Raw genomic sequence first — 12,585 nt, forward strand, 5'->3', positions numbered from 1 at the left:
AGGTGACAAGCGGGTCAGACGGGAACCAGAGGCCACCATCCTCGTTGGGGGAGGAGTTACAGCGCCCTCTGCTTATCCTCAGAGAGGGTGGGAGAGCCAGTGTCACCGAGCCCCGTGGGGGTCCAGAGGCGTCTGTCGTGGCCACAGTGCCTCTTGGGGAGTCAGAGCGCTCTTTGGCGGAACACAGTCCGTGGAATCACAGCAGCCCTTAGGGTGTTCTCGCTTTCTGTGGGTCCTGGCATCACAAAGGGGTACGTAAATGTTGGGGGTGTCACTTTTAGGAAGGTGGGACTTCTGAGGGACCACGACATCCCAGGGTGGGGTTGGTAAGGCAGCCCTTGGAGTGTTCGCAGAGCCTCTAAGTTCCGGCCCACAGGGGGTTCACGGCCCTCTGGGGGTATCCTTGTGTCCCTTGGAAGCCGCAGGTAGCTCGGGGTGGGGGGGGCGGGCAAGGAGTCGTCTTAATGACAGCTGCCCAAGCAGGCCTCGAAGCCGCTCTTAGGGGCTAGCACATCCCTCTTTGTTGGGACGGGGGTGTCGTTGCGTCTGTCACACTCCTGGGCAGAAGCTCAAGGCACCGAGGGAGGCGCGGGGCAAGGTCGGGGGCTGGTGGGGCAGATGGAGATTCGCGCGACACAAGCAATGACTCCTCGGTAGGCGGATACACTGCAAGAACGTGCGCCTTGATGTGTGGGAACCGCCCCGCCGGCCCCCACCCGGCCAGTGGGGTCAGGCCGTCCCGCAGCGCCCCCGCCGTTCGCGCCGCTGAAGCCTCCGGAGGCGCCGCGTCCACGCATCCCGCCAGGGCAGCACGAGGCTTCCGCGGGCGGCACTGAGACCGGGCCCCCGGCCCCCCGGGCCCCCGACTGCGGCCCCCGGCCCGCCCCCCAGCAGCAGGTAGTGGCGGCCCGGCAGTAGGCGCGGGCAGCCGCAGGCTGCGTCCCGAGCCGGCACCCACAGGGCGCTGCTCCCGCGCCGCGCGCGCTCCTCGCCGCTCCGGAACACGGCGAGCACGGCCACCGGGAAGCGTGTCCAGGAGCCGCGCGCCTCGCCGCGCGCGCCCACAGCCACCTGCACCGCTGCGAGGGAGGTGAAAGGGGCGGGGTCAGGCGAAGCGGGGCGGGGCCGGGCCGCGCAGAGGAGCACCCGGCGCGGCGCCCGCGAGGGTCGGAGGGGGTGGCGGAGAAGCACCGAGAGGCCAAGGGGGCTGACGGGGCGGGGGCCGGAGACAGCGGAGGATCTGAGGGGTGGGGGATGGCCTCGGGACCCAGCGAGGGTCAGGACGCCCCACAAGGAAAGTAGGGCAAGGTGAGGAGGCTGGGGGCAGGAGGCCTGCGGGCGGCCTACCATAGTCCTTCCTGCAGAACTTCTTCAGGCTGATGCGGTAGCTACCACGGGCGGGTTTGCAGTGCAAGTCACAGTCTGGGAGGAGGGTGCGGGAGGAGGTTGGCACAGATGCCCATCTCTTTCCCTCACCCTCTCTTCCTCCCCTCCTGGAATCCATAGCCCCCTCCCCGCATGGACCTGCCCCTCTGGGACCTCCACTCACCTTGGGGCTCCACGGGGTTGCTCTCCTCAGTCGGTCCAGGGACAGGGGTCTCTGTGGGGGATGGGATAATGGCCTGCATTTGAGCGGGCCGGGGGCGGGGGTGGGGTCTGCAGGACCCAGGGGACAGGCAGACAGCAGCATGGAGCTGGGGGTGCCCTGGGCTGAGGTGTTCTAAGCAGGGCAGTGCCACTCACTAACGCAGGGTGCTACTGGAGAGCGGCTCTGCTGGAAGCCAGGGGCACAGCGGTTGCAGGTAAGGCCAGTGACGCCGTCCTTGCAGGGACACTGGCCTGTGGTCTGGTTGCAGGTTTTGCCAGCAGCACCAACAGGGTGACAGTCACAGGCTGAGGATAGAAGTGGGATGGTCAGAAGCCCATCTGGGGATGTGGAAAAGTGGAGGGCGAGGGTGTGTGGGTGGCTGATGGCAGGCTCACCCCTGCAAGCACGGCGGTCACTCAGGGCACGGCCCGGGTCTCGATAGAAGCCCTCCCGGCAGTAGTGGCAGTGCCGACCGGCGGTATTGTGCCGGCAGTTGAGGCAGACCCCGCCACTGCGGCGGCCGGACAGTCGATACAGCTCCATGTTGAAGCGGCAGCGGCGGGCATGGCCATTGCAGGAGCAAGCTGCAGGGAAGGATGAGTCAGGGACAAGGCGGCCCAGTCTGAGATCCCCGGGCCACCCTCCAAGGCCTCACCAAGGCAGGCGTGGGCTTCCCGGGCAGTGGCCCGCTGCCATGGCCTGTCGCAGTAGAAAGGCTTGCATCGGCCGCAGTCGGGGCCCTCGGTGCCATGCCGGCAGTCGCAGATCAAGTGGCCCTGGGTGTCCAGCAGGCACTTGGAGGCATGTCCATTGCATTTGCAGCGCCCGCCCACCTGGAGCTCAGTGGCTGAATAAGAGTAAGAAACCACGGCCGCAGCGTCCCTCGTGTCCCCCAGTACTGTAGGCCTTGTGAGCACCACCTGAATGTCTGTGGCGGTCACCCAGTCTTGGAGCACTGGGCTGCTGTCCAGATCCAGGCCTGGTGGGCTGCCGTCCTGCACGCTGAAGGCTAGAAGGCCACCACCGTCAGGCTGGGCCTGGGGCTCAGGGAAGCACAGGGCTTCAGGCCCCGGGCCGGCTGGGCCATCCACGGGGGCAGGCAAACGGCCGTAGTCCAGGCCACAGCGGGAGGAGAAGAAGCCGAGTGGGGCCCAGCTTCGGCCATGGTCCTGCGACTTGAGCAGGGCCACGGAGGTGGGGGGTGCCGAGCAGAAGCGCAAGCTCACGAACACCAGCTCGAAAGCCTTGCCGAGGGGCACTGTGAGGGTCACGTTGAGGGGCACCTGCGTCAGCGAGTCCGACCGCCAGCACACAGGGCTCGCGGTGCCCCCCGCGGAGGTCAGGAGGGCGGCCGGGTGTGCTCGGCGCGGGTCCGAAGCGTCGCAGGCCCGCGTGGCCGGCCGCCCGCACGTGCTGGACGCCAGCACCTCGCGGCCCAAGGCCGCGTTCACCAGGCCGGGCACGCAGCCGCGGGGCGCGCCCCCCTCGTCATGGCAGGGGTCCGCGGGCGCCGGCGGCCCTGGGCTCAGCGCGGCCGAGAGCGTGCCCGCGGTCAGCAGCAGCCCCCAGGGCCAGCCGGGCATGGCCGGAGCCGCCGTGGATCAGCCGGCCGGTCGGGGCCCCGCCCCGCTCCCCTCGGGAGAGAAAGTCCGGTCCGAGGCGCTGCAGTGCCAAGCGACCCGAGCCCCCGGGTGGCCCCAGCCGGGGTCCAGAGGTGGGCGCAGCCGCGGGGACGCCCCGGGCCGAGCGGAGCAGCGGGGACGTCGGCGCGCCCTCCCGCTGGGCCTGGAGCCTTGACAGGCGTCGCCCCCGCCCGCAGAGGCCCCACCCGCCGCCCGCCGCTCGCACTCACCCACCGAGGGGCCGGGTCGAGCAGGTCTCCCGGCCTCCCGGGACGGGCCGAGGGCGGGCGGGGCCTGGGGCGACCCGGCCGCCGCCTTCTCCCGGCTGCAGCGAGGGCGGGCGAGCTGTGCCAGTAGGGGGTGGGGGGCGCAGCAGGCGCAAGCCTGGGCCCAGCCGGGGGCGGGGCTGCTCGGTCTGGGAAGGAGGGAGGGAGGGAGGGAGGGAGGGAGGGGAGGGGGCCTTGTCGGCAGAGCCGGAATCAGAAGCAGATTCAGACTCCGCTGGGCCAGCGGGGGAGGGGGCTGGGAGGCCCTGGAGCCGGGGGAGGGGCCCGGGAGTCAGGAATGTGCTGGCGGGAGGGGTCTGGAGTGGGTGGCTCAGCCACGCAGCCCTTGGGGGACCACCCAGCCGGCCCCCGGCCTGCAGCCAGGCTTTGACTTTTCCTGGGGTTGTGCCACGTGCTGGGCGGGGGTCTGGCTACCTCCTCCCTCTGTTGTCCCATCCGACAGGCTGGGCCCTGGATCTGAAGACTGGAGCCCGATGCTCCGGTGGGTCCCTACACGGTACACTCAGCGGGTGGTTGTGGGGTGTCCCTGAGGCAGCAGTCTGCTCTAGTAGAAAGAGCCCAGGAATGGGGCCAGGTCTGATTTTGAATCCAAGCAGCTCCGATTTCTAGTGTCTGGTTTATATTCCTTAACCTGCCCAAGCCTCAGTCTCCTCATCAGCCAGATGCCTCTTCAACTTTGCCAAGCTGCTGGGATTTCATGAGCACATAGGTACTGGATCAGCCTGGGAGCTCAACAGGCTCCAGTCTCTCTTGCCCTCCTTGCCTGTTCAGGAAGGACAGCAGCCCAGGGACTGGCCTGAGCTCACCTGAGGGATGAGACTGGCGCCCCCCACTGGAATCAGGCCAAACTCTTGTCCCAAAGCATCCATGGGTCTCTCAGTGTCTAGATGCATCACCATGTTGGGCCCAGACCTCAGGGCTGGCAGGAAAGAAGTTGGAGTGTGTGTGTGGCAGGGCCCCTTGGGGTTCAGGGGCTTGGTCAGCTGTTGAGGTAGGGGGAGGGTTTTGATCCATGGGGAGTGCCAAGTCCCAGATGGGTCAGTGTCAGAACCCCTGAGCCTGGGCCACATGCCCAGATTTGGGCAGGGAAACTGAGGCCAGCTGGGTAGCCTGAGCACCAGCTGGGGATGGGACAGCTGTAGCTGAGAGTGGCCCCAGGCAGGAGGGGCCAGAAATTGCTCTGGACAGAGACCTCTTCCCTGTGACCTTTGGGTCCTGGATGCAGGGTGCAAAGCATCCTAGGAAGGCTCAGCCCCATATGTCCCACCTGGGAGCAACTCTGAGGTCCGAAGTTCCTGGAGTTCCCTTCAAGGTTCAGTGGTTAACAAATTCAACTAGGATCCATGAGGATGCAGGTTCGATCCCTGGCCTCACGCAGTGGGTTGGGGAATCTGGTGTTGCTGTGAGTTTGGACCCCTCGTTGCTGTGGCTCTGGTGTAGGCTGGCAGCTGTAGCTTCGATTTGACCCCTATTCTGGAACTTCCTATGCCTCAGGTGCAACCCTAAAAAGCAAAAAAAAAAGAAAAAAAAGAAAAATGAGGCCTGACGTTCCAGATGGAAGGCCCACTCCAGGCCAGGCCCAGCAGTCAGCGGGGGACACCACATGGGCATGTCTGTGTAAGCAGGGCTGCCATCCCCAGCCGGGCCAGAGACACTGCAAGGCCAGATATGAAGATGGAGAGAAGAAAGAACTCGCATACTATTGGGGGAGGGGGCTGGACGACAGGGAGCCTCCCAGGGGGTAGTGAAGAAGAGGAGGAGGCACCAGGCTTCACCTTGGAGGAGGAGCAGCAGGAAGACACTGATGGGGCACCTGGAGTGACTGACACTCTGGTCAGGCCCTTTACCAGACCTGACCGGCAGCAGCGCAGGGGTGGGCTGCAGGGGAAGGGATAATAGGAGGCTTTAGGTGGACTGAGCCAGGACGGCCACAGGGGCTGCTGGTTTCTCCCTTCCCCTCTGGCAGCAACAGGAAGGCTGAGGGTGCCCCTTGTCCCTCAGAACAGGTGCTACAGGGACCTGCCCCTCAATTTCCCAATAAAGAAAATAGGCCCCTTAGAACAAACAGCCATACATGACTGGAGCCGGCAGGGGGCGCAGTTCAGCTCGGGGTGGGTAAAGGTCTGAGAGCAGCATCCTTTTCAAGGTTCTTCTGATTGTCAGCCTCAAATCCCGCCTGGGATGGCGGGGGGAGTCCTGGTGGGAGATTCTCTGGGACCTTTAGAAGCAAGGAGGTGGCCACAGTGCAGAACACAGTGGTCCCCGAGGCCCCAAGACAAGCTTCCAGGGAAACCTTGGCCGTCTGGACTTCAGGACTCCTGCCTGGAAGGAAGAAATAGGGAAGCAGCGTCCCCCCTCCCACTTGCAGGCTTTGTGTGCAGCCGAGCCTCCTTGTGAATTGGGGGTTAGGGTCTGCAGAACATCTGGTGGCTTCTGCTGTGGGTGGGAGGCCCCCAGGGCTCAGCCTACAGAGGGTATTCATCAAGGTCAGCGGGCAGGCTCCTGGCCCAGAGGGTGGTTGCTCTGCTAGCTCCCCAGGGAGGAGGCAGCAGGCTGCCCTGGCTCCTCCCTGGAACGGCCATAGGTACCCCTTCTCTTCTGGCCCCTCGGGCAGCCCTGGCAGATGGTGTGATGGGAGTCAGGGCGAGAGCCCTGCCACAGCTCCCAGCCCAGGAGCATCGCTCCTTGTGGACTCAGCCATCTGTCCCCATTCCCCGAGTAGGGCCTCCCACGCCTCTCTGCTGGCCCTGCCGCCTCCTGGAACCTTAGAAGAGGCTCTGCTCCACCTGGATCTCCTCAGGCCGCTTTGGCCGCCCCCCGATCCCTGGCTCTACTCCGAGTGATAGCTGTGAGCTTTGGGGCTCTGGGAACCAATCTGGGGGAAAAGGGACCAGGGGTCCTGACAGTCTCAGGCCTCAGGGGCTGAGATCTTTCCTTTAAAAGGTCAGCTGATCGGGCCAGGCACTTACTAGCCACCAGTTGTTCACAAACGTTTTTTGAGCGCCGACTGTGCCTCAGGGGCTTCCAACCCAGCGGGGACGACAGACGGCTAAGGCAGGGGGACACAGCACACTGCGCCTCGCCTCGAGAAGGGTGGTCACGACGAGTCCCCGGCCCGCCGCCGCCGCCGCCGCCGCCCTGCACACCCAGCAGGGCCCCCGGGCCGCGCAGACCACCGCAGGCCCCGCGCAAAGCCAGCCCGCTCTGCGCACCAAGTGAAACGCTGGGAAGCAACACCGGGCGGAGGGGGTGGCGGGAGCCAAGTCAGGGTAGGGGAAACGGCTTGCAGCCCCCCGTACTCGGGCCTCCGAGCAGAACGGCCTGGGGACAGCGTCTGGGGAGGAGGTTCCGCGCCAGCCCCCGCGAGGCCCGGAGGGAGGAGGCGCGGGCTCGCCGTGGCCTCGCGCGGGGTGGGGCTCGGCGCGGGGGCTCAGGGCGCCCCCGGCTCCCGCCGCCCCCCGCGCCCAGCCCTCTGCCGCCGCCGAGCGCGCCAGCAAAGGAAGGCGGCGGCCAGGAGCCCGAGGCCCGAGCCCAGCGCCGCCAGCGCCGAGCCCTGGGCCAGGTCCAGGCGAGGTCCGCGCAGGGAGAAGGTGATCGCTGTGGCGGCGGCCCCCGCAAGCAGAGCCACGGCGCCGAACGGCAGGACGCAGCGCGGCCACGAGCCGTCCGCCCCGCCGGTGGCCAGGAGCAGCGCCTGTAGGACCTCGGGGGCCTCCGCAGGCGCAGGCTGGGGCTCGGGCCCGCTCATGCCGACGCGGGGGCAGCGCTCCAAGCGGGTGTGGGTGCCCCCCTCAGCCCTGATGGCCCGCCCTGTCCCAGCGGATTGGCCGGCGATGCGGTGACGCCACCGGGGATAGGAGTTCACTGCCTCCCAGCGTGGTGTGGAATGGGGTTGGGCGGGAGCTAATCCGGAGGGGGTCCCCCTTTTCCTGCTCTGGACACTTCGCGTTGGGGCCTACCCGGACCTCTCCCATTATGCCATGCGCGTGAAGGCCCGGGTGCCCCTAGCCGTCCACCAGTGCCCAGGACTGGCCCCCCCCAAAGGTGGCTCCTTGAGTCAACAGTCCCCGGGCGCCCACCCGCGGCTAGCTAAGGAGGCAGATGGCATCCCTGCCAACACGTAAGGTGCACAGTAAGACAAGGGAACAGAGGCTGGAACAAAGGCAGGGGAGGCCTCCAGCTATGGAAACTTGATTCTGGGATTATCCGTAACAGGGCAGTGGTGGGACTCATCCTGGAGATGAAGGGTTCCTCCAGATCCCAGCACCTGGGCCTAAGCTCTGGAGGCAGCAATGGGGTGGCCAGGAGGTGGCTGTCCCCCAGACTCCCTCTCTCTCACTCCCCCTTCCCTGGAGGCCTCTCAGTGCTGTGAGGATCCTGGTCTTTCTTGTTTGGCCCACCCCTGGCACATGGGACTCCCAGGCCAGGGATCAGGTCTGAGCTGCAGCTGTGACCCACACAGGGTCCCCCAACTCACTGTGCAGGGCTGGGGATGGAACCCGTGTCCCAGCACTTCAGAGACACAGCCGATCCCGTTGCACCACAGGGGGAAACTCCAGGACCCTGGTTTTCTGTTTCCTACTTTGGTCTCTCATCTGCATCCGTGTCCAAGGTTTCTGGCCTCTTGGACGGTGGGGCCCTTTATAAGTAGCGCCTCTTTGCGGGGTGGGGCCACCCTGAGGCTGCTTCAACATCACCAGTTCACCCCCGATACCTGCAATGCCCCACCAGGGCTTCCTCACTTGTGGGGAGAGGTGTCAGGTGTGCCAGGGCCAGTGCATGAGGTGAGTCCGGGGGGGGGCCCACCTTGGGTGGCTCTGACCCTGCTTTAGTACAGGGGGGACATGCCCAGTCTTGGTAAGTTAAAAACACAAAGAAGAAAACAAACAGGCCCAAAGTTCTATCTTGGTAGGATTTAAATACATATACTTCTGAAGTAGCCTTAATGTCACATACGTGACCACAGAAGCAAGAGAAAACAGAGGCAGCTGGAAGACGCTCCCACCCGCCTCTGGTCTCCCAAGCCCAGGGCCAGGCCATGCTGAGCCGAGCCCGACTGACCAGCAGGCCCAGCAGCAGAGAGACAGGCCCCGAGTTCCTCAGGAAGAGCCAGGGGGCCGTCCCTGCCCCCCTTGGAAAGCTGGCTCCCAAGGTGGCACAGGCCTCTGAGGCCCTCACCTGCGCAGTGAAAACCCCATCCCTGCTCCCTGAACTCCGCCAAGGGAAGGGGGCCCCCCAGGCAGCCGGGCTGGGGCAGAACGGGGCTGGGCACCGGGTGGCGGGCCCGGCCGTGGCAGGGGCTCAGTCAGCAGGCGCATCTTCCCGCAGGACGGTGAGGAAGTGTTTGCCTCCCTCACAGAGCAGGCTGTGCACAGCCCGGCACAGTGCTGGCCAGCGGGGCCCCAGCGCTTCCGGCTTGCTCACCGCGGGGAGGAGTTCGGCCAACAGGACCTGGGGGTGGCGCGAGGCTCAGGTCCAGGGCAGTTTGGAGGCGCCACACCCCGGCCCCTCCCGAATCCCCAAGCTCCTAGTCTTCCTTTGCGCACAGGCTCCGAGGCTCCCATCCTTCCCCAGCAGGACTCGGGGGGGTGGGGAGCAGCGGAGACAGGCTCTTGAGGCCAAGCCCTGATAAGGCTCCAGATCTGGAGGTTCCTGGCGGCTCCCCAACACTAAGCCCCCCGACGCCTCACCCTGGAAGTACCTTTTCTAGGTGGATCTGCTGGTCCAGCATGGCCACCCGCAGCCTGAGGGCTGCCAGGGTCTGCAGCTCCTGGGGACTGGAGTAGAGAAGCAACTGGGGGCTCCAGACGGGGTCTGCTCCTCCTCCACAGGGCGATGAGGCCCTGGGGAGTCTCCCCTCAGGCCACGGCCTCAGCAGCTGCTCCCCCACTGCTGTGAGAACAGGGGATGCGGCCTCGCAGGGCAGCAGCCAGGCACCTCCTCCTGCCGCACCTTTCAGGGGGTGCAGTCTCCCTCTGCCTCCTGCAGGAAGCCCCCTTGCCCATCAACAACTCTCTTGCAATACCAGGCACCTGCCAGCACCCCTCTGATCCTCACAAGCCACTTTTTCAGTAACTGGATGGATAAGCAAGCTAGAGAGTGACAGGGGCTGAGTGCGGAGCGGGACTGCACTGGGGAGCTGTCCCCGGCTAGCACCTCAGGAGGGCATCCGAGGACCCAGGATGTAGCTGGGTGACGCGGCAAGGGCCTGCCGGCTTCTGCTCCTGGGCTGCTGTTCAAGTCGCAGCACTGCCCTGTGGCTAGAGGACTTTGACCCGCAACCGGATTTCAGTGCAGGTGGGGACGGGGTGGGCTCACCTGGGTGCAGCTCCCGCAGCCTGTGCAGACACTGCCCGACCATGTCCTGCAGCCCCTGCAGGGTGAGCAGGCAGCGGTGCTCCTGTGCCCAGTCCTCAGGGTCTACACAAGAGCCGGGAGAGCGGGGTGGGTCCACACTGGTCCTGAAGACCCCCCTGCCCGACCAGACACCCGCATCGGGGCCCACTAACCTGCCATGAGCTCTTCCTCCATTCGAAGTCTCAGCAGCGAGCAGGCTTTCTGCAGGCGCCCCACCTCCGCCTCCACCTCCGTGGCGCTGGGCCAGCCTGACTGGACCCGGGTCAGGGAAACTCTCCTGTGGCCAGGACCCTCCCCGTCCCCCAAGGACCGGGTCCCGGAATAGCTCTGGCCCTTCCCAGAGGTGCTCCTCAAATTCACCAGGTTTAGAGCCAGAACCCCTGCTTCTCCCCCGACCCTCCCACAGGCCCCACAAGGATACGGCCGTCTGCATTTTCTGGAGGAACTGGGCTTTGGCGGTGGCCGCAGCATCCGCAGAGTCGCTGGTCTGTGCAGAGCTGAGCTGGGCCCACAGGCTGGGATGCACACACGGGCAGCCCGGGAACAAGAAGCAGCGTGTTATCCCAGCTGGCTGGGCCAGGGTCAGGGCCCTGGCTGCAGTGTCTGGCTCTGCTGAATGTCAGGAGGGGCCTTTGGGGACCCTGGGGAACTGATGGAACATTGTCCATGACAGGGGGACAGAGCTGACCCACTCTGGGAAAGACTACAATAGAATTCGAGGAAAGGGGGCACTGGTAAGCAGCATGCCTGGTACGACTCTGGGTGCTGGCTTTGCACCAGGCACAACACAAACACTTGAAGGGAGCCACCTCGTTTAAACCTTATGATGCATCTAAAGCTGGCACTGTGCAGAACCATAATGCACTGAGCCACAAGGGAACTCCTAGAAGCTGGAGCTACAAAGGAAGATCAGCTGGGACTTGGAGACAATAAGTGCTTTCTCCGCTCACGGTCTCACAGCTCTGGAGGGGCTGAGCTGGGGGCCCAGGTCCACTGAGACGACAGCAGTCCTAGGTAGGCTGAGGGTGCAGCCGCCCAGCAAAGAAAGCAGAGTGACCTGCTGGGACAGGCTTGGCCTCCCTGGTCCCCACTCCCACCGCCAGCGCCACAAGACTCAGCCTCACCGGGAATTCTGAGAAGCCGCTTTCCTGAAGGCCACAGGCAGCTGCAGCAGGACCCTGTCAGCAAGGGCAGTGCTCAGAGCAGCTCTGTCTCTCTGAGGACTGCAGGCCCCACTCGCTTCTCAGAGCCTAGTCAGGGATGAGGCTCACCCACCCCCTCAGAGAGGGCTTCCAGAGTGACCACGGGAGTCAGCCCACGCCAGGTCTGGCCTGGCAGGGAGAAGAGCAAGCAGAGCTCAGGCCTTCTAGATCTCAAGGCCGGCTGGAGTCCCCAGGCTGGGTGGAGGAGGACAGAGAACAGGGCAGCCAGAGGGGAGCAGGGCAGGCCTCAGCCAGCGAACATGGCACCTGTGCAGCCAACTCTTCCACTGTGCCAGCTTCAGGGCATGGGCGCATCCTGGGGCTCCCCGGCCCTCCCTGTCACCCCAAACCCAGACTCTGCTGCCACCCAGGATCTGACCAGGTAGACAACAATTCCTCCAGTGAGGGCCTGGGAAACGTACCCCTTATCCTTGAGCATAAAAGCTTCTGGAGCCTGAGCAGCAGCTGATGGCACCATTTGTTGGTCCCTGAGGCCTGGTTCAGGCTTGACGGCTTGGGCCCCTCGCCTCTTACAGGTTGCATCCGCCACAGACAGAAGCCTGTGCTCAGGGAGGTTCTTGGCAGGGACCCTGGTTTGGCGGATGCCCTTGGGGGGTTTTGTCTGTGATGCACGGCTGCCAGCCCTGCGTGAGGCCTGTGCTGGGGCAGAGATTCTGGAAGGAGGGGAGGCGGCGATGGACGCAGACTTCAGGCTGGGGGCCTTGTCTCCTCCAGCCTTTGAGATGCCTTTTCGCACCCTTGCAGCCTTCTCCAATGCCCGGGTCAGTAGCTCCAGTTCCTGGAGGTCCTGGGGGCTCGGCGTGCATGCTATGAAAGCCGAGAGTCATGCAGTGGTCCCTCTCCACTGTCCCCCAGGAGGCGTTCCTCATCCTGGCCAGAAGACAGGCCAGGGGTGCACCTGGAGAAAAGTCAGTGGCCGGGGTTTACCTGAAAATTGGGCTTCTTCATTCGTTTCTGGCCTTGGGGTTGGCTCCGGAGCCGGGGTCTCCTTTGGTTCCCTGCAAAGATACAGGACAGCGGTGGCACGGCCAGAAGGCAGGGCCCATGCCCAACGGACCCCAGGGATGCTGGGCCTAGGAGCAACCCCCTAGTCTCAAAGCCTGCCGGGAAAGCCGGGAGCACTGACAGCCCGCAACTCGGAAGTGAGCGCTGGAACGGGCTTCCCGGCCTGCGGGGCTCTAAACAGGGTTCGGACATCCCGAGGGAGGCCTACCCGGGTGGTCCCGGGGTCCGCGTACCAGGCCTGCAGCAGCCGCCGGGCAATGCGCAGGCTCCGTTCCAGCTGCCGCTGTCGCTCGGCGCAGGAGTCCAGGGCGTTCTGCAGCTCGGCCACCAGCCTAGGAAGGACGCATCGGCAGCTCAGCACCCCGGGCAGCCTGGGGCCGCGCTGCCGCCGCCGCCGCCGCCCCCGGCCCTCCAGCGACGAGGGGCTCACCGGCGCGAGCAACCGGCGGGCAACATGACCGCGTTAGCGATACTTCGCGCTCTGCCGCCGCCGCAGGAAAACC

At 65.3% G+C, this 12,585-nt stretch overlaps 2 protein-coding genes and 1 long non-coding RNA gene across 17 annotated transcripts; all 3 read right to left on the bottom strand.

The window, feature by feature from the left end:
* Window positions 1-11: 11 nt before the first annotated feature.
* On the bottom strand, window positions 12-3,285 carry NTN3 (netrin 3). 4 transcript variants are annotated; one of them, XM_085018003.1, is made up of 6 exons: window positions 2,244-3,285; window positions 1,984-2,172; window positions 1,744-1,893; window positions 1,550-1,600; window positions 1,348-1,422; window positions 12-235 (listed from the first exon to the last, which is right to left on the bottom strand). In XM_085018003.1, the coding sequence occupies exons 1-6, from the start codon at window positions 3,169-3,171 to the stop codon at window positions 162-164; spliced, it is 1,467 nt and encodes a 488-aa protein (XP_084874129.1). In that variant the 5' UTR covers window positions 3,172-3,285; the 3' UTR covers window positions 12-161. The 4 variants fall into 4 exon arrangements, with proteins under 4 accessions (XP_084874129.1, XP_020942413.2, XP_084874127.1 ...); XM_021086754.2 differs by lacking the exon at window positions 12-235 and adding an exon at window positions 663-1,079; XM_085018001.1 differs by lacking the exons at window positions 12-235; window positions 1,744-1,893 and adding an exon at window positions 663-1,079.
* Window positions 3,286-4,893: 1,608 nt separating this feature from the next.
* LOC146404595 (uncharacterized) lies at window positions 4,894-5,691 on the bottom strand. The gene is made up of 3 exons (XR_014841073.1): window positions 5,572-5,691; window positions 5,273-5,375; window positions 4,894-4,999 (listed from the first exon to the last, which is right to left on the bottom strand). It is a non-coding gene; the product is annotated as an uncharacterized LOC146404595 (long non-coding RNA).
* Window positions 5,692-8,395: 2,704 nt separating this feature from the next.
* Window positions 8,396-12,585, bottom strand: TEDC2 (tubulin epsilon and delta complex 2). Of its 12 annotated transcripts, none has more exons than XR_014841038.1 (10): window positions 12,513-12,585; window positions 12,316-12,414; window positions 12,005-12,075; window positions 11,479-11,730; window positions 10,979-11,032; window positions 10,276-10,503; window positions 10,007-10,106; window positions 9,816-9,917; window positions 9,199-9,274; window positions 8,396-8,948 (listed from the first exon to the last, which is right to left on the bottom strand). XR_014841038.1 is itself a non-coding variant. In XM_085018075.1 (10 exons), the coding sequence occupies exons 4-10, from the start codon at window positions 11,532-11,534 to the stop codon at window positions 8,799-8,801; spliced, it is 837 nt and encodes a 278-aa protein (XP_084874201.1). In that variant the 5' UTR covers window positions 11,535-11,730; window positions 12,005-12,075; window positions 12,316-12,414; window positions 12,513-12,585; the 3' UTR covers window positions 8,396-8,798. The 12 variants fall into 12 exon arrangements, 6 of the variants coding, with proteins under 6 accessions (XP_084874201.1, XP_084874200.1, XP_005655243.1 ...); XR_014841036.1 differs by having other exon boundaries at window positions 9,199-9,479; XR_014841041.1 differs by having other exon boundaries at window positions 11,479-11,884.

The sequence above is a fragment of the Sus scrofa genome, chromosome 3 (assembly GCF_054392235.1).
Source record: "Sus scrofa isolate SSC_HxYL_T2T_F1_AM1 chromosome 3, Sscrofa_HxYL_maternal_Yorkshire_Landrace_v2.0, whole genome shotgun sequence".
Lineage (NCBI taxonomy): Eukaryota > Metazoa > Chordata > Mammalia > Artiodactyla > Suidae > Sus > Sus scrofa.